This window comes from Ambystoma mexicanum, chromosome 7p (assembly GCF_040938575.1).
Source record: "Ambystoma mexicanum isolate Mex_15411 chromosome 7p, UKY_AmexF1_1, whole genome shotgun sequence".
Lineage (NCBI taxonomy): Eukaryota > Metazoa > Chordata > Amphibia > Caudata > Ambystomatidae > Ambystoma > Ambystoma mexicanum.
In genome coordinates, this window is record NC_090939.1 from 10947391 (window position 1) to 10968253 (window position 20863).

At 49.0% G+C, this 20863-nt stretch overlaps 1 protein-coding gene across 2 annotated transcripts in view; it reads left to right on the forward strand.

The window, feature by feature from the left end:
* PKNOX1 (PBX/knotted 1 homeobox 1) overlaps positions 1 to 20863 on the forward strand; it is an 817124-nt gene that overhangs the window by 704431 nt on the left and 91830 nt on the right. For both annotated transcript variants that reach the window (XM_069635659.1, XM_069635660.1), the window contains one exon: positions 7513 to 7685. In XM_069635659.1, coding sequence (XP_069491760.1) covers positions 7513 to 7685 — 173 coding nt within the window. The remainder of the gene's footprint in view (positions 1 to 7512; positions 7686 to 20863) is intronic.

The window sequence follows — 20863 nt, forward strand, 5'->3', positions numbered from 1 at the left end:
CGACAAAATAGCATACCAACAGATCCAACACTACCTTGAGCACTTCCATCTCCTAGGCGCCCTACAATCGGGCTTCAGGCCACAACACAGAACCGAAACCGCACTCATAGATCTCAAGGCACAGATAGACGAGTTGAGAGACCAGGGGAAGACAGCATTATTGCTTCTCCTTGATCTCTCTGCAGCCTTCGATCTGGTCGACCATGAGATCTTGTGCAACCACCTACAAATAGCTGCCCACTTCTGTCAAGAAGCAACCAACTGGATCCAATCCTTCCTTAATAACCGTACGATGAGAGTCTTCTCATTATCAGCAGCAGCCGACCCTACCCCTATCACGTGCGGCGTGCCTCAAGGATCTTGCGTCTCCCCTACACTTTATAACATTTTCACGAAGCCCCTTTTTGATGATCTAGACGATCTGGGTATCACCTACACTAATTACGCAGATGATTCCCAGATCCTCATCCCGTTTTCGGGGGATTATGACAAGGATTTGGCCTTCGTTAATAAAGTGTACCTCATCATCCAGGCATGGATGGCCTCACATGGTCTATGCCTGAATGATGACAAGACGGAACTTCTCATTCTAGGCTCTACACACTACCTCAACAAACTGGACCACAAATACTCATTGTTCATAATTGATGATAACAAAATCATGCTAGCTAAGGAGGTTAAAACCCTCGGATTCTATCTAGATTCCACCCTTACCTTCAACAAACAAGTGAACGCAATGGCCTCCGCCACTTCCTACACTTGCAAACTCATCAGGGCAGCCAAACCCATTCTCTCCCCCACCAACTGTACCACCTTGGCCAGGGCACTGATCTTGTCCAAGTTGGACTATTGCAATGCCTTATATGTAGGCTGCAACAAATATATCTCTAACAAAATCCAAATCCTCCAAAATAATGCCCTCAGAGCGGCCCTCAGTATCCCGAAGAAAGCCCATATTTCATATTCCAGAAGATCTGTCAATTGGCTATCCACCAAGGACAAGATATTCCTTAAATCGGTGTCCCTGATTCATATGCCTCCACCAAGCAGCCACCCAATACCTCATCGCCAGATTTACTAGACCTACCCTTTCCCGCCCCTCGAGAACGGCCAATTCCAACCTTCTTCTGGTGCCCAGGTTCAAACGTACAATGTCTGGAGGCAATAGCTTCCCAGTAAAAGCAGCGCAATTCTGGAACTCCCTCCCTCCTACCTGTAGGGAGGACCTACCCTACCACCAGTTCAGAGCCAGGACCGTCCACTGGCTCAAATCTCTCGACTCATAACGACTCTGAGACCCAGATGCGCCACTACCATGTGGCTCCTCATTGAATGTAAATATGTTTATAGTATTGCCTTTAGTGTACATGTTCTACCCTTCCTATTTGGCGTGATACATCTGGCACTGTAACCCTAGCTGGACCTCACCCCACTGTACGTAACGAAGCTTTGCAACCCTCTTGCTGCCTTTGCGCCTGGCTATCCTTGGGTTAGGTGCGCATTACAAATAAATAAATACAAATACAAATTCTCTGTTGTCAGGCTGGGAATCCTCACTAACAGAAAAAAAGTTTCACTTTCACTTGAAAACTGTATTTCTCCTCTAAACCAATCACTGTCCTCTGGGTCATACTGCCCCTTTCCAATGATCGTTCTTTCCCTTAGCTCCAATCAGATTTTTACTGCATGCTTCATTGTTGGAAGTCCTCAAGTTGCTCTCCGAGATAATTTTGCCAACGCAGGTGTTCTCGTATTCCGCCGATTCAGCAACAAGAAAGCACTGACCGCAGCTTCTGCATGAGGTGCATGCCATTTTACAGAAGGGGGCAATAGAGCCCGTCCCCCAGTGTCTCTGGGCTCCGGAGTATACTCCAGATACTTTCTGGCTAGAAAGAAAACAGGGGGGGTGAAAGGCCGATCCTAGATCTTCGTCGTCTCAACAAGTACTTGAAGTCCCAAAAGTTCTGTATGGTCACGTTGCAACACATGCTCTGCCAGCTGGAGCAAGGAGATTGTCTGACGCTGTTGGATCTGGAGGACGCCTACTTACACATCCCATTCACAAGAAACACTGCATGTTCCTACGGTTCATAGTTCAAGGCACTGCCTTTCTGCCTGAAATCAGCCCTCAGGGTGTTTAAGTGCCTGGGCCTGGTGGCACATCTTTGTCTGCAAGGCATCCACGTATACCCCTACGTGGACGACTGGCTGGTGCATTCCCGCTAGCACGCTCTGGCCGGCGAACACACATCAAAGACTGTACATCTGCTGACAGAGTTGGGGTTCTTCATAAACTATCCAAACTATTGCTTGAAGCCACCTCAGAACACGCTGTTTCTAGGTGTCCGACTCAAAACAGTGATGTGTTTGGCGTCGCCCTCCGAGAAGAGGGTGAGAGTCATACAAGGCAAAGTACAGCGCTTGTCATCGGTGTAGACGGCGACGGTTCATTCCATCAAGTCGTTGCTGGGCATGATGTCATCCTGCATCAGCCTCGTTCGCCTACGCAGCATTCACATGAGACCTCTCCAGGAGTTCCTGGATTCGTGGTGGACGCAGGTGTCGGGGAACTTTGCGTACAAGATCTCACTCAACGAGGAGTTCCGTTGGGCGATTCAGTTGTGGGGTGTATGGCTACATCTCGTCCAGGGAGCTCCGTTTCAGGTCCCTCCTTACCAGGAGACAGTCACCATGGACGCCTCTCTAGAGGGATGGGGAGCCCTCACCGGATAGTTGCACGCCAGAGGCCTCTGGCAACCGGAGGAGAAGGACCTACACGTCAATGTCCTGGAACGTCATGCCGTATTCTTGGCCCTCAATTCTTTCCTACTGTCGTTGAAGAGCAAGGTGGTGAGGATCTTCACCGACAATACCACCACCATGTTCTACATCCGGAAACAAGGGGGGGACCCGTACACCAGTGATTTCCCAGGAGGCTCAGGACCTGGGCCGTTCGTCAAGGCATGTTCCTCGTTCCATTTCACCTAGCGCGAGTCAAGAACACCATTTTGGACTCGCTCAGCAGGGATCTGCGTTCTTGCCACAAGCGGGAACTTCGCCAGGACCAGGTGGATTTTCTGTTCAGAAAATATGGCCAGCCTCAGATCGACCTCATCGCGTCAGTGGCGAACACCAAGTGCCAAAGGTTCACCAGCCCTCAACCAAGGAGCATGGGGGATGCGTTCTCGTTCCCGTGGGAGGGGCGGTTCCTGAACACCTTCCCGCCATTTCCACTCCCCTTACATGTGATCAACACACGTGGTGCCATTTCAGGATAATACTCGTTAATCCCATGTGGCCGATTCTTGTCTGGTATCCGGACTTACATTTGTCAGTGGCCCCATCCATCCGGCTGCCGCTGTCCCCAGACCTTCTTGACAGACTTGGGGGTGGGGGGTATCCTGCATCACAACCCAGAGTCTCTGAACCTGATAGCATGGCTCCTGCAGCCCTAGAGTCTGCGGGTAAAGCATAACCTCCAAAATGTAAGGACATCCTGGCCAGGGCCAGAGCCTCGTTTAGGCTGGAGTGCTTTGGTTCTCTGTGTGGTGTGAGACTCAGAAGATTACCCCTCTGCATGTCGCGGCTCCACAACTTCTACCTTACTTGCATTCCCTGGCCAAAGGGGGACTGGCTCACGCCTCTATCAAGGTGCCCCTTGCTGCCATATCCAGGTACACCAGGTCCCCAGGCAGACAGTCGCTGTGGTCTCACAGGCTCGTCAAGGTATTCCTCAAAGGACTTTCCCGCCGGTGAAGGCCCCTGCCCCGGCTTGGGAGCTCAATGTTGTGCTAACTAAGCCCATGGCAGCTCCCTTCGAACCTATGCATCAGGCCCCGCTCAGGTTTCTCTTGTGGAAGACTGCTTTCGCCGTGGCTATCACCTCGGCCAGGGTGCAAGCAGCCTTACTTGTCATTCCACGCTTCGAAAGTGGTACTGCGTACACACCCCAGCTTTATGTCAAAGGTACCATCAGAATTCCACCTTAACACATTTTTGGTGTTGCCTGTCTTCTTCCCGAATCCGTAACTATTGTTCTCCAGCATGGGCCTGGCATGGATTCACATGCAAACCCTCCCTCCAACCCTCTGCAGTTCTTCTTGGTCATACTGCCACTTTACGTGCTTACCTAATCTGAAAGATGGCCGCCAGGGGTGGAGTTTAGGGAGAGGACTGTCATTGGATGGGGGCAGTATGACCCAGAGGACAGTGATTGGTTTAGAGGGGAAATACAGTTTTAAAGTGAAAGTGAAACTGCAGCCCAACGGCGGGGAATATTCATGAGCATGTGAATCCATGCCAGACCCCATGCTGGAGAACAGGAGTTACAGGGAAGTGACTTGAGCTTTTCCTGACTTTCCCCAAATCGGCCATATCTGTGGCATGCCTATTGAATGTGCCCCATGAAATCCTATGAAGCACTTTAACAAGGTACTCTCACCTGTAGCCTAGAATCTTTCCAGGGGACACCCTGGATCTCTGCAGTTCGTAAGAATAGTCTGGACTGTTAGCCTGTAACCCTGAATTATTATGCATTTTTTAAATCTCTGCATTACGCTCTTGCCTATGGAAATATGCTGCTACTGTATCTAACTGTTGGTTATTATGTATCACTGAATTTATAGGGGTGTAATGAGAATTTATGGCTCTGATAATATTAGCCTAATTATGTCAAATCCTTTGATGGCCCTCTGGGTGCTATATTTAATATATAGTGTACAGTACCATTAATGCGGCTCTATACTTTCGGTGTGGGAAGTTATTGGGCCTCATTACAAGCATGGCTGTCCGGGAACTACGGTACCGGTAAGTATGCCGGTACCGTAGTTACTGGACCACCATACTACCTTCTCTGCTCGCGGGTGCCGTTTCACCCGCCAGGTTTTTCCTGGCGGTGGAACGGCACCCGCGAGCAGAGCACGTTAGATGCAACGGCACAACTCTGTATGTGCCGGTGCATCCGACCTCCCCATCCCCATTCAGCCCTATGGGGCAGAATGGGGATCGGGAGACCCTTGATTCTGACACCCGCAAATGGGCAATTACCGGGTCCGCCGAGCTCGGCATGACCCGGTTCTTGCCCATTCGTGGGTGCTGGAAAAAATGCAACTCCGGCTACCGCCAGAGTTGTAATGAGGCTCATTGTGATCATCCATGTGTGGCGTTATGATTGTGTAAATGTGTGTTACTGTTATCGAGGGATCTTTTTTCTCTCCACCCCTTAGCCTTCTTTCTATGACGCCTACCACCAGGCCAGATTTGGGCCTCTATTTATCTTAGGACAGGGCATGGTCCGTCTATGAGCCTTTGCTGTTTTTATACATGTACTGTGTCCACTATGTGCTATGTATAAGTACTTGTGTCATTTTATAATAGTGTATATTTTGCAGTGTACCCGTGTGGTTTATGCACAGGGGTAATTATTGGTAATAACTGTTCTCCACTACCTGCCGCTACCCTAGAGTTGGGCCTGATTGCTCTGCCACAGCTGCCACTACAGAGAGTTTGGTCTTTGTTTTGATTGAAAAGCCTACCTTGCCTTTAGTTTACATTATTCCACAGCCCTAGCAAGGAATGTAAAATGATGTACCAAACAGTACCCATGGCCCACAAACACCAGACCTCGCTCAGGTATAAGAGCCCAACAAGCTGGGTGCAGTGATTGGCTCTCCATATTCAAGTGTTGCCACAAAGCTGTTCTTGGTTGATGTACACGTCTCTGCGGGCTGAACCCTTAGCTGGGCTGTCTGCCATTTTGCTTGTAAAATCCTTGCCACGGTTGTTTACACTGATCCTTTTCTCTGTGGCTTCCAATTCATTGTTCAAATCCACATAGAAACTCCCATTGTTCAGTGTTGTTGGCCCACAGAGGGAAGTGTGCATTCAACTATTGCTGTAGGTTGCGCTGTGCTGGCCTGCAGCAAATCTGCAAGACTAAACTATTTACTGAAATGCACCCTTTTTACTGATGCCTGCCATAGTTTCCATGAAGACTGGTGAGAAAAGGATCCTTTAGGGACAAGGTGGTCCAAGGGTTGGGGCCGACATAGAGGCTTTGGGAGGCGGGATAGCAGGGCAGAGTTGGGAAGACAGTTGAATACCATGGGTCAGAGATGGATTTCTTTACCTCCTTCGGCCCCTGCATCACCAAGGGGGGTGATGGCACCTGGTACCCATGGCTTCACCAATCATCTACTAACCCCAAACATGGGACTTTGCCCAAGCACTCCAAACTGGGAGCTATGTTGCAAGATCACCCACTTCTCGCCAGCTTAAGTCAAAGAAGGGTCACTAAGGGGCATATGAGAGGGGTGCACAAGGTGCATTTTAGGGTCATCGCCGGGCAGAGGGAGCCGCTCTGGTTGGGATCACTTTGGGAGGTCCTCCAAAAAGAAATGCTTGAAAAGCGACATGTAAGGAGGGGGCATTAAAGCTAAATGCATACAGGCGACGTGAAAGACAGCATTTGTAGAGCAACTAATATTGAGCCACATGAAACGTGGATTGCATACCATCAGTGGTAAAAAGACACAGAACCTTTTTGAATAGTAGGTATCAGTTATAGTATCCTAGTCTCCAAATCAAAATGGTAGTTCATCCAATTTGCAACATATGCTAACCCGATCCTAGCCAATGCAGCTTCGGCAGTATTATAAAGGCATTAGCCTGTTTGCATAGGCATCCACCAGTTACATAGCAGAGGCAAAAGGATCCAACAGAAAGGTTTGCCTGGTTTATGTTGGGCAATGTTTCTGCCAATCTCATATTATCCAGCGCTGTTTAACTTTTTTGCACATTACAAATAGAAAAGAATGGGCGTAAGATAGATTTTTTTTTAAGACTCGTTGTAGCAGTTGTCTTTTATCCCACGCCTTGTGTCCCTGCTTTCACACACACATCATCCGAGGAAGCTGCTATTATTACTGCCTGAGGTACGAAGAAATAGCTATTACAAAAACATTTCCGTTATCCAGTTAAAAAACAATTTTTACCCACTATATAAGTCCAATTTCCAATGGGAGTATTTTATTTTTACTCCCATAAAAATAATTTTACTCCCAACTTCAAAAAATGGGGAGTAAAAATCTCCCACATCCAAATCTTATCTGGAGCACTGGTTCCGAGGTTGTTTGGGAGACGCATAGTAGACCCAGTCAGTGGGGTGGTACTTAGGGCACATGGGAAGGAAAGGACTGCACCCGAGTCCCTGGCTTCATACATGTGTACATGGACTGTATCCACTGCCATCAACTTGATAGCAGTCTTCCCACTTGTTAGAACGTTCTGAGTTGCACAACGTTTGTAAATGCTGGTGAATCTTTTCCCTCTTTGTCTGAAATTAGCCAGAGCATGGATTGTGCACGGACGCATTGTCTGTTAATGAAGGCTTTAGAGTTCCTCCAGCAGACAACTGCTGCTTAACATTGACTGTTTCTATCGTTTGTGAAGATTTTCCTTTTGAGATCAGATTTCATTCATACTGGTCCACATGTCTGCCTTTAATTTCTTTAGGTTTATCAACGCTCGGAGACGTATTCTTCAACCGATGCTGGACTCCAGCTGCAGTGAAGCCCCTAAGACTAAGAAAAAGACGGCCCAGAATCGCCCTGTGCAGAGGTTCTGGCCAGATTCCATCGCTTCCGGTGCCTCTCAACCCATGGGCCATGAACTCGAAGTAACAGATGGTAGGCAACCATATCCATCGGTAGGGCGGGGATGGTAGAAGAGAACAATTATCTGAACCTTAATATGCTGGGAAGTCTTCAGTGCGCAGGGAATGGTAACCTGTTAGAGAATGTGAGATCCATCTTTCTGGGCTCCCTGTGATGGAATGTGATTAAGGAGGCAAGCTGCACACAGTAATGGGAATTTAAATGAAATATGCCACAAAGGTGTCAGTCTTTTATTACAGATTCTCTCCCACTCTGAATCTTCTAATCAGCGGGTTGCAGGCTTTCTATGTTCTGATTCTCTCTCTACTCTGTGGGTTTTATAGATTTACTCAGCCACTCTCCTCAAGACTCTTTGCAGCTACAGGAATGTAAGAAACTACCCCGCTTTGCATCTCACTTTAGCCTCTGTCTCCAATGAAACTCAGGCATATTGGTGGTTTTCTGGCTCTTCTCCCTCTTTGAGTGCCACTCTGCGCTTAAACATATCTGAGGTTGTCAATATGGCCTTTCCTGGGTCTCACTCTACCCTCAGATCTCCCTCTAACCTCAAGAATATTTGGATTTTCAATGCCTGTCCGCCAGTCTATTACACCAAGTAATATTTGGGTTTAATCGCAACCTCTCCCATTTTTCCAGTCTCACTATTGCAACAGGGAATATTTGAGTTTTCAGAAAACCCCTTTCCACCCTCCTCAAGTCTCACGATCAGGCTAGTGTCCCATATTCTTTGAGCAGCCAAACTCATAAGCCGAGCATGCACAGGCCCCATTTGAATACACCTACTTCAATGTATTATATTCTCCCACAAATTCCTCATCTTGAGAGAGATCCCATCAAGCATCAGCTGCTCGGATTTCAACAGGGGGCGTAGTGCAGCTCCACGACGTCTCTCGACTACCTCGTGTCTCGACCCTGCCACTCCTCGACTCTGGACGTGACATCAACCACCAACTCAGAGGATTGCACTACTCCCCTTTACTTCAGTTACTTTTTTCTGCACAATCAGCACAGTGTTACCAAAAACGGCTCAAAACCTTTTCGATTAAAAGCATCAGAATGGCAGAGGCCAAAACCATTGTTATTGAAATGCTGCAAGGACTGCAACTCGAAGATGTCCCTCACGGACACGCACAATAACTGTGTGGTGTGTTGGGCTCTGAGAATAGAAAAGATACTGTGGCATTCTTCTAGGATCCTGCAGTTTGAGAATGTAAGAACAGTATTCAGGGAAGGAGGGAAACTGCAGAACAGCTGGGCAGCCGACTTCCCTGGCTCACAAGTAGTGGTCTATTTTGGCCGATCAGCTTTGGGCAATTCTTGGAATATCATTGGGGTGTTTCTGATACAGATGATCACACATACAGAATTCGATTGGAAATTTTACACACATGTAGTAGGAAAATAATACTTTTTTGAATGTAATCATTTGTTGTGCTATTTTAAGAAGGAAGTATGTTCCTAATGGATTATTTCCTCCCGTTGGCTCCTCTTCTTAGAAATATCCTTCCAGGTGCAAGTTTGGGTTTGGAAACCTTTTCAGCTTCCAGGGGACACACTGCCGCCTCCTGTTTGTTCTTCATTGGTGCCCATGACTCCGGATGGGATGCCATGGGTGGTGTTTATATGGAGCCAGTTTCACCCCATGACAGAATTTCCTTTTTCCGGCATACTCTGAATTCTGATTTTGGATAGTCACATTGTTTCTCAGTGTAAGGTTTGCAGATAGTGTATTTCTGATGCCGAGTCAGATCCACACCAGCACTGTGTTTTGTGTCTCGGCTCGGATCCCACCACCACGTGCTGTCCTTCCAGCCCATGCGCCCAAAGGTTGTGCAGCAAAATTCGTTACCCCTCTCTACCAAACCCTACTAAGACCTGGCCCCTTCAAGCCCCCTGAAAAGCATAAGGAAAAGAGCACCCTCACAAAGTCCCTTGTGGTCCAAGAACCATTCTTCTTCATCCCGGAGAAGGCACCCCCACTGTCTGGTTTTGGGAGGTGGGTGGAGTCGGAGGAATCCCCACCTACTTGTGTCTTTTTACCGTTCCCACTGCCTCCTGTACCCAGGCTCAGTGGGAGGAATGCAGGCTGAAAATGCTTTATAATTTTACAAACACACCAGTGACTTCAGCCTCAGCGCAGACAAAGGAACCCAGGCCAGTTGAGCCTTCTCGGGCCAATAGAGGATCTTTTTCACCTCCTACTGCATGCACCAGAGCTCGGGCTGGATGTTCTGCATCCTTGTCCTGCTGTACGGCTCCGTCACCTGGTACTGGAACCTCTGCGTCTTGCTAAGAAATACATGCCAGCTACCAGGAGGCAGTCTGGCTAGATTTGCTCAGAGGTTTCATGAGAAAGGTGTCTGTTCTGGCCTGGAGTTCTTAGAGGATGAGCTAGGGGACTTCCCAGAAGAACGGTAGGGCCTCGAGGAGGTGTATGGCTTATCACCCAGGCTCCACAGTCCATCACCAGCCCAAACCCCAGCACCTCTAGCTTCGATCTCACTGTCAGACTCCCTTATTTAAGTGAGTCCCACTTCTTTGCCCAACCTGCCAATTCTGAGGAAAAGGAGGAGACCCTGCAGGCTTACTGGGAGGGGACGAGACCATTTTAGAAATTCCTGTTGTCTCTTCTTAATCCCAGTGAGCACTGTAAAGTTTCCTTAGACCCCCAATAGATGAAGCCTACATCAAGAACACTGGATTCAAAATTACACGTAGGTAGCCTTCCTAGTGAGACACCAGAGAAAAGGTGCCCACAATGTCTGGGGAACTGGGGGTCTAGGAGAAGAATTCCAGTTGTACTAAAGAATTCCTAAGAACCCCTGCTAGGCAAGATTTTCTTTTTTTTACATCAGCCCATCAATGTGTTGCTGCTGTTCTTTGCTGTCCCGTCTTTTGGAGTTTAAGTAAAGCCTTTTTGCTTTACTTCTCTTGCGTCGCTCATCTGTTTTAGGGTCACTGGTCAGTCTCTATGGCTACCAAAGCAGAGGGACCCTGTCTTCCTTTGAGTGATTTGTTGCTATTTTTAGGCTGCACACATCACCCTGCAGTAGACTGCTGGAGGGGTACTTTGCATCCCTTTTCATGTTCTTTTAGTAATATTCTGTTACTTTCATGCTGCATCCAAGACAAGCTGCTGGCTGTTGATATGTTTTTAGCGTGGTTTAAGTTTTTTTCTCACAAACACTTTTGCATTTACTTCATAATGCCATTTTGAGTATTAAAATGGTCATGCCACCTGTATGTCCCCCTGTCCTTTGTCCATCTTGTCCTTTGTCCTGCCTCTCAGTTCAGCAAATGCCATATATGGAGGGCAAAGCGGCATTGTGAGCATCTGGCGGGTTGTGGGGGTTGGGACGGTCTGGTCCCAAACCACACCCTGGACAGGGTTATGTCTGTTGCTGGGCAGATTTGTGGCATGAGGTTGTCCATGACTGGACAGTTCTTACCAGTTTGAATGGTGCAAATCCTGTCCATTGCTGGGCTTGAATTTAGGCTAAAAGGAGTAGTCCAGCATCCACTTCAGATCGTTGTTTGGAACCAAGACTCCTCAGAAGAGCTGCAGCCCGCTGAGAATCCGAGGACACCCATTGAAGAAATCCAGCATTGCCTCCAGCCTAGCCCTGCCTCTCTGGATTGATCTCCTGAAGACCCTTGTTGATGCTTCGACCCTCGGTCTGGTGGGACACGTGCATGCTCATCCTGCCCTCTGGAGTCTTTGGGAGTGTCCCAGAACCAACGTGTGGGCTGGTCAGCTCTGTCTAGAGCATCTGCTGTGCATTGGCCCCCTTTCTAAGTTTCGGCTTGGAACTTCAGAAGTCTCCAGCTTGTTGCCCAAGAACAGGGCTTTTTCAGCTGCAGCTCTCCATCTTAAAGAGGGGCCTTCTTGGAATAGTTTATTTCTCGCCACCTGAGTACAGAGTTCTTTAAATGCAGCTCGCTTCCATTGTGGCCTGGGGGGTGTCATGTCGTCGTGGGATTTGTGTTGGTCTGAATCTCAGCGGGTGTCTGAGTCATCCAGCAACAAAGCTTAAGGAACCATCTTGTCGGAGTAGGCAGCAATTGCCCAGACAGACCCAATCCTGACAACAAACCTGACCCCTACACCACGGCACGTGAACCCCCTGCAATGGAACCAATGATTGAAGTAAATGGACCCAGCAAATCTAGGAACCATAAGGTTGGTTCTGAGTGGAATCTGAGAAGGGTGGTGAGACTTCATAGCTGTTTCCATCATTCCGCCACATAGTTGCATGGGCGCAAAATCCTGACCCTATCTCTTCCTTGTCTGGTTGTGTTTGACGGCGTTCTGGCTAAGGATTCTCCCCTGGACTACCCCTAGAGTGGTGGGATTGAGAGGGGACCCCATATCTATCTAACGTCCCCCTGCTCTTTCAATAGTGGACCAGTTTACTCACCTGTTGGCTTTGCCGCTACTTGTTTCTTCACTTTAAAGTCTGCCGACTCCCTACAAAAGATATTTTCGGGCACATGTAAAGGTACTGGGCCTACTTACCTTCGCAGGTAGGACTTCGTAAGTGTTAGGGGCCTTATTTTATAAGGCAGGGTAATGTTTCTACTGCTTTCACTGTGTTAGGCCATTGGTTTTCTGAATTGGGCTTTTGCAATAACTTATCTATTGTCACTTGCTTTACAGCACACAAAGTGTAGGGAGGCCACTAGGGGGCACGTAGATGCGGGAAGCCTCTGTATAGCTCTCCTCTTACGGTCCCATAAAGTGGATTGAGCCGCCACTTGTACCCTCCCCCAAAATAGACTGGACAGTGAGAGGTGAGAACTATCCCTGCAATTGCTGTCCGAAAGTAAGGCGAAAAAATTGGCCCTGGACTCAGAAAAAGGGCTTCAGAATACGGCAGTGAAACCGAAAGTGAAAACCCTGCTTCCTAAGGAGCTGCGTATGAAGGAGGATGGGTATGGTTCCGCTGAGACTGGATAAGATCTGTGGGACATGGCAACTGCCGACGGGAGGCCCCGGACACCCTAACCATCTCCCCCACGTGGCTAGCTGTGCAGACCCAACCAGGTGTTGGGAGAAGCGACACGAGCCGGCTCTGGGATTGCTTGGTGGCTGAGAGGCTGGCGTGGTGCACCGCCGGCCCTGGTGGCAGTTCGCGGCACACTCTGGACAGTGGAGGCGGCCCGTGAGTAGAAGCCGAGGAGCTGGTGCACTTGGGGTAGGCGGGAGTGGGCGGTGATACTCACACCCCCTAGGGTGTGAGAGCAACGGAGTGCTAGAGGTCTGCACCCACCTGGGCGGACCGAGAAGATCTGCTCGGCCTGCCCAGTATGGGCCTGCCAGGGAACTATGTAGCATGTGAACAGGCACTGGCCTTACTCTGCATCCCCTGCACCACCTGCCAATAAGACATTTCCGAAGTATAGGAGCAGCGGCTGTGACCGCATACTGTTGGTGAGGTTGCTCTGGGAGTTCACCATTCCCGGCCCCTGTGGTCGGACAATTACATCACGGAGACAAGGAGATTAATAGGGAGGCCCATCTGCTGCCTGCACTATTGGGAAAATAGAGGAGCTGGGCGACTGGTGGGTGGAGTGCCCATATGCTTGACATTGTCTGGGGATTGGATCCACTGGATCAGCCATTCTTGTGGTGAAATAGCGGAATATACCATTGGGGAGGGCACTCATACCCTGTGGAGCCCTGGACCCACGCCTTGCATGAAGAATGTCCCAGGGATAACGGCCCCCTTCCCAGGGGGCACTGACGGCTGCAAGATTGTGGGGGGATCAGAGTAGGGGAACAAGCAACCTTATTGACCATCTGTGGGGTCTCCTCCGTTGACCACGATTCGCCCTCCGCACCTAGAGTAGGTGTCTATAATTTACCCACATTGAGCCCCAGGACCCGGTGGACATCCGGGGAAGACCGAGCAGAGGAGCCCTGTATGCCCAGGGAAGGGTGGGCCCCCGATTTTGAGGCGTGTGCCCTCCTCCCTGGTTCAAGGAGACCCCAACGACCTGCACCTGAGGCACTGATTTAGCAGGATGTGAACTCGCCTTGGTAGGCCTGAAGCTGCAGAAGGACAGGGAGAGCCGGAGGCTGACACTAAGATAGAGGCAAGGCAGCGAAACAGATTAAAGGCCAAACCCTGAACCTCTGTGGTGTGGGCCCCCGGTACTGGGGCGTGTGCCCGCCACGTTGGCAATGATGGGGATGCAATGACTCAGTTGATCCCTGGCCACTGGAGAAACAGGCAATAAGTGACAGAACATGCCCCTTGAAAGGGCACACCAGAGGAGGGTACTGAGCAGCGCTGCGCACTTGACAACGGACGCAGCCTAGCTGCCGTAACACCGAAGGATCACTGATAGGGTAGCCCATCGCTCTGTGAGCCACTCAAGGGCTCGGCTCGCCCCTCCCCTCATCCACCTGTGTGACGCATCGCGGCGGCGCAGCAGCTACCATCCATCGGAGAAGACTACCAGTCGGAGTGTACTGAAGGTCACGCAAGTGGCAGTGAAGGAAGTGTATGGACGCACGGCAGAAGTTAGCCACCTACAAATATAACCCACAATGACCTGGGCCAAAGACCCCGACTTACAGCAAAATGGCGGCGTCAGTGGATGAATCGGCAGCAACCAAGAAGGATGTGACCGCCCTGATGGAGGAAATAAGGAACATGAGGGCAGACATTGGCAGTAGGGTAGACAAAATTACCCGCAGGATAGACAAGATGGAGGAGCGCTTAGAGGAAGTCGAAAATAACCAGACCTCCCTGACTACTTTGGAGACCCAAATGGACCAACGGATTATGGACATGGAGAGTCGAGATGAGGAATTCTGTCTGAAGATGGACGATTGTAAAAAAGTTGGGAAAGGCGTAAAAACTTGACTCTTTGGCATCCTGGACAATGAAGGGGAATTGGAGCAGGACCTGAAAAGAACACTTCACGAAGTTACAAGTCTGGTATTCGAGGATGACTCCATTGATGAGGCGAAGATCGAGAGGATTCACAGAGCTGGGGTGTGGGGAGGGGACTGCCGGAGGCCCTAGGTCCATTTTAGGCCGGTTCCATAACTACAGTGACAAAACCAAAATCCAGCCCAAAGCAAAAGGGCCCAATCACCTACGGCTCCGATAGAGTGACAATTTTCCAGGATCTCATCACTGACCCTGGCCAGAAGAAGAATGTGCATGCCCCTGACGAAGTGGTTGCAGGAGAAGGGTGTACGCTATAGATGGGGGTTTCCGTTCTCCCTCACGTTTGAATTGTGGGGCAAAAGCAGAGGTTGAGGTTGGAGAGGGGCATCCGCAGATGTATGTCCGACCTGTTGGGCGAATCTGGAAGTGAGCAGAACAAGGGTGAAGGACCAGAAAGGGAATGGCGTATTCAAGGGCTAAATTAGGGACGTATGCCAGACTCCAGAAAATACAGGAGAGTGAATGCTTCACCTGTGGTAGACACTTGAAATACACCGGATGCGCAATAGTGTTTGTTAAATGTACTGGTAGTGGCCGCAGACAGTTTTGCATATCTAGAAGCGAGGGTCCTGTGGGGGTTTCAAAGGGTGAATGTCCTGACAACATACCGGGATGTGGGGGTATGTGGCTCACGGGACATGCTCGGGATTTGTAACGTTGTAATTTGCTTGGGGCGGGGTGGGCTCAATAATCATGAGGTTGAGTTAGTGAGGAACCGGGAGGTGATCGGTCCCCGCTGGTGGTCTCAGTTCGGCCTGGTGATGTTGGATGCCTTTTAGGGGGCAGGGGAGTTGGGTCGGTGAGGGGAAAAGGGTAGGAACAGGGCCTTCTTTAAATTGAGTGTAAGTGGCAGTGTGGAGGCAGAATATTGGATTTGGCCCCCCGGGGGGGTAGGTGATGATACGGGTGGGGAAATGCGAGAATGGCAATAGACTCAGGCTCCCGGGGGAGGCCTCCTTAGGCTGGGCACCTTAAATGTTAAGGGATTGAATTCTCCCACGAAAGGTTCAATAGTAGCCAGGGAATTTCAGAGAGCGGGCCTCGATGTGATGTTCTGCAGGAAACCAAATACGCAAAAGGGGAGGAACAGAAGATCCTGGATCTGAGACTGGGACGGGAATACTGGGGCTCGGGTCCTCTGAGGAAGGCGGGGGGTAGGTATCCTCGCCAGGAAAAGGCTGAATATGGAGGTAACTAAAGTGTGGGCAGACGTAGAAGGTAGGGCCCTGATGGTAGTGGGCACTGTACGGAACGTGAATTTTACACTGCCGACAGTGTACTGCCCCAATACGGGTCAGCTGCGGTTCCTGCCGAGGACACTCCCGAAATTGATGCTGGAGGCTTCGGGCCATATAATTCTGGGTGGTGACTTTAATTTATGGGCTGATATTAAGCTGGACAGGCAAGTGGGAGATCCCGGAACACAGGACCCACTGGGCAGAGGGGGTGCTGGGGTCATGGAGATGTTGGAGGTTTATGGGCTCAGAGACGCATGATGGAATTTTCATCTGAATGAGAATAGGTACACCTTATACTCTGCACCCTTGGGTACTATCACTAGAATCGATTACTTGTATGTTTCAGGTGCCCTATGGGATGTGGCGCAGGGCTCCGAAATCACCCCAGTCGCATGGTCAGCCCATGACATGGTGACTGTTGACTTGGATTGGTCAGGCCTACCACATAGAGGGTCAAAGTGGAGATGAAATGAGTCACTGTTTAAGGACCCTGTGCTCCGAACAGAGATGGCTGTGGAAATTGGGGAATACTTTAAACTGAATAATACGGGGGAGAGGTCCCAGGGAAGATAATAATAATAATAATAATTAGGCTTTTTATATAGCGCTACAAACCCTCAGGTATCTGAGCGCTGCTTATTATTACCCACGGTGTGTGGTGCTCATTTATCGACCTCGGAAGGATGAAAGGCTGAGTTTGGCCCCGCCGGGATTCGAACCTGCGTTAACAGGCTCTGCACGGGTGTCAAAGCGAGCGCTCTACTCGCTGTGCCACTTGACCGGCTTGAAGATGGTATGGGAAGCAGGGAAGGCGACGTAGCGTGGGATCCCGATTAGGTAAGGTGCCCGGAAAAAGAGGGAGAGGGCTCTCATAGAGATGAGGTTGATGGGGGAGATTTCCCACCTGGACAAGTTGGCAAGGGGAGCCACCGAGGAGAGGGAGTTCAGGGTCCTTGAGGCCAGACAGAAAAGGGAAGACCTCAGACTCCTTGAGGAGGGCCAAAAACTTAGGAAATACAGTTCCTGAAACAGAACTTTTATGAAAAGGGGGACAAGGCGGATGCACTGTTGGCTACCAGACTACGTAGACAGCGCACCGAAAGATGGGTGATGGCAATAGAGGGGGTAGGTGGGGAGCGGGACCCGGGGAGGGAGGGGATGCCAGAGGCATTTGCGACATTCTATGAGGCTCTATATAAATCAGAGGCCAGTCCAGGGAGTAGGGGTATAGGGCCATACCTAGCTGATACTCAGATGCCGAAACACTCTCTTGAGAAGGCTGGCGCATTGGATGCCCCTATTACGGCATAGGAAATTAAAAGGGCGTTGTCGAGGTTGCCGCTGGGGAATGCCCGGGAGAAGATGGCTACACAGCTGGCTTTTACAAGTTCTTTATCTCCCCCCCCTTCATGGTGGAGCTCTTTAATGACGTTAATGATGACCCTGAATCATTGTCACAGACTTTAATTACGGTGATCCCTATAGAAGGCAGGGACCCCAAAGGTTGTGGGTCTTACGGTCTCATATCGCTTTTGAACCTTGACGCCAAGATCTACACGAGGGTACTGGTAGCGGGACTTGAAATATACATGCCCTGCCTGATACACTCGGACCAAGTTTTGGAAACGATGCGGAAAACTCTGCATTAGATTCACGAGTCATGGAATATGGAGGGGGGTGGATGGCGGGGGGGGGGACCGGGCCCTTCTCTCAATGGATGCAGAGAAAGCGTTTGACAGGGTGGAATGGGGCTTTCTGGAGGCGGTCATGGGCAAAGTGGGATTGGGATCTAGGTTCATGAGGGGAGGAATGGCAGTGTATACCTCTCCCAGGGCGTCAGTAGCGGTTAATGGGAACTACTCCCGCTGGTTCGACTTAAAGCAGGGGCACAAGCCAGGGGTTCACCCTCTCCCTTGAACCCCTGGCTCAGAGAATTAGAGGAGACCCACAAGTGGAAGGTCTCATGGTTGCAGGGGTGGAGTACAAGATGGCTCTGTATGCGGATGACCTCTTGTTGCACATAGAGATCCCTCTGGCCTCCGTACCTTGGACGATTCAATTGTTTGAACAGTATGGTGCACTATCTGGCTTCAAGATCAATAGTGCCAAATCGATCCTATTCCCACTGAAGGACCAGGGGCAGGTAGATGGTAGTAGATTCGCTTTACTGGGACTAATGGTGGGAGGGGACACCCTGCGATACCTGGGGATAAACCTCACAAGGGAGATGGGTGCCCTGTTTGATGCCAACTTTCCCCCTCTGGTCTCCAAGCTGACCTAGAGCGATGGGAGAAACTGACCATATCTTGGCTTGGACAACTGAACGCTCTGAAGCTGGTCTGTCTGCTCCGATTCCTTTACCCATTTCAAATGCTCCCGGTTCGCCTCCCAGAATCCTTCTTTTGCGAGGTGAAGGGGGCAATGCTGAAGTTCTTATGGCAGGTAAAGAAAGCGAGAGTAGCGTATGATGTTCTCACACTGACTGACGGGAGTGGGGTGGGACTGCCAAATCTGAAAAAGTACTATGAAGCTGTACAGCGAAGGGTCCTTGTTCCTCATCTAAGAGGGCAGAAGGAACTGCAGTGGATTGCCCTAGGTAATATTACCCTTGCCCCTGCCACAGTAGCAGAATGGCTGTGGGTACCAAGAAGCAAGCTCCCATGTAGGGTTAGGGACCACCCGATACTGGGTACCGTATGAAAGGTTTGGCGGTATCAAGTAAAAATGTCTATAAAAAAAAAAATTTGAATGCCATTATGTGGAAAAAAAATATGCCGGGAAAAAAAAATCGAATGCGTGTTTATTTTGGTTTAGCTAGTAAAAAGAAAGTGTAAATAAAAAAAACGGGGGGTTGGGCGGGGAACCCCACCATAAAATAAAATTTAAAAAAAAAAAAAATCGAAATCATTTTTTTCGCCATTTGATTTTTGACATAATGGCATTCGAAAAAATGTCATTCGACATATTCACTATAAACCAGGTATGGCAGGAACGGGTCGACTTGCAGGGAATTACCTCATGGCCATCTCCCTTGAGTCATATCTGGGCACCTGGGTTCCGGGAGGCAGTCCCGAAAGATTTCAAGCTTGGTTTGATGCAGGCCTGGAGAGGGTGGGCCAACTCTGCAAAGCTGGCACTTTCATTACGATCACAGACCTGGAAGAGGCGCTGGGCATAGGTCCCCTCTTTTTTTTCCTTCCTCCAGTTTAAAGGGGTTTTTACGGTGGAGAAATGGAGAGAGAAGATTCAGCGAGATCTTAACCCCCTTCGAAGAGCTCCTAGATAAACGAAGGGCAATGAAGGGTTTGATCTCAGCCATGTACAGAGCCCTGGTGAATGCTGGGAAGCGGTCAGTGGAAAGTCTGAGGCTATGATGGGAGAGGGACTTGGGAACGGACATAGACACGGACCTTTGGGGGAGAATATGTAAAGGGGCCTCACAGACCTCCATTGCTAGTCAGTATAAGCTGCATGCTATTAAGCTTCTCCATAGATGGCAATATGACCCGGTAAGGCTTTCAAGGATGTTCCAGTCGGTTAACCCTGGGTGCTGGCGCTTGTGTGGTGAGAGAACCGATTATTGGCACATGTGGTGGGGTTGTCCCCGTATCAAGGTGTTTTGGGACAAGGTTTTGGGGTGGATAAGGCAACTTGATGGGATCCAACGTGCTAATGAGCCTTTTTTGTTACTATTTGGGATCGAGGAGACCGATGGGGAATCTAGGGGGGTGACCTGGCTGGCAGCGCCCCTTCTGCTCGCGGAAAGAGCCTGCCTTGTGATGCAATGGAAAAGTGCCAAGATACCAGGAAAGAAAGAGTGGATTAATGTTGCCACAAACATATGTATAATGGAAAGGATACACTTTTCTCAAACAGCATATGCCATGCTCTGGGGAGCACACACTTCCTACCACAGGGGTAAGATCTATAATATTCAAAAAGAAGATGTATTTACCAGATGTCTGCACCACAACATGGGGCAGAAAAGACCAATGATATATCAAATAATCATATTAAAATGTATTTTTATTATTAAATATATAGAGTTTGACACTCCTAAAATGATCAGGTTACATAAAACTCAATATCAAACATGATATATAAAACATATACTTTACAAAACACATGGAAAACACATACTGTGGGTTCATTTTTATAATGATTGCACCGCTACTCTGTATGAAATTTCACACTGGAGTAGTCTATCATATTCTGAGATGTTATTGGTATATTTTCAAAATATACCAATATGTAAAGTATATGTTTTATATATCGTGTTTGATATTGAGTTTTATGTAACCTGATCATTTTAGGAGTGTCAAACTCTATAGATTTAATAATAAAAATACATTTTAATGGAAGGGATAACCGCAGCGCTCCATGGGAAAGCGGTACCGCACGATCTGTTATGGGGTGACGTTATGGCGAAATATTTGAATAACAAGTAGTGGAATACATTGTAAAATGTGTATGTGAATGGGCTGCAGTAGATGGACAACGGACCAGGAGAAGGACCACTCTCACTCACGGTAGGGCCCCCCACAGCTTGATGATCTTGCATTATAGTGTACGCCCTCTTTAGGCAGCCAAAGGCAGTGACTAATTGCAAGACAAGACACTGCCCACACACCAAGACGGTAAGGTCCGGTGATGGTGATATTTTGTAGACCACCACGTTCAAAGGGGGGGAGGGCGGGAAGGGGGAGTAAGGTAGTATAGATTAAGGATGTCATTGTTGAGGGGTGGGGGAGAAAGGGAAGTACGGGTTTGTATTGCAATCCTAGTTATGTTGCCAAGGTTTTTGATGTAATAAAACTCCAATAAAAACAAATAAAAAATACAAAAAATGTAAACTGTAGGTGTTCTCTAGTAAGAGCATGCTTAGTGAGTGTATATATGTATTTTTAATAGTATTTTAGTAGTAATACCTATACTGCTTAGTGTGTTCAGGTCTAATGCATAGTGTATGTTTATACTTTTATTTGGGAGC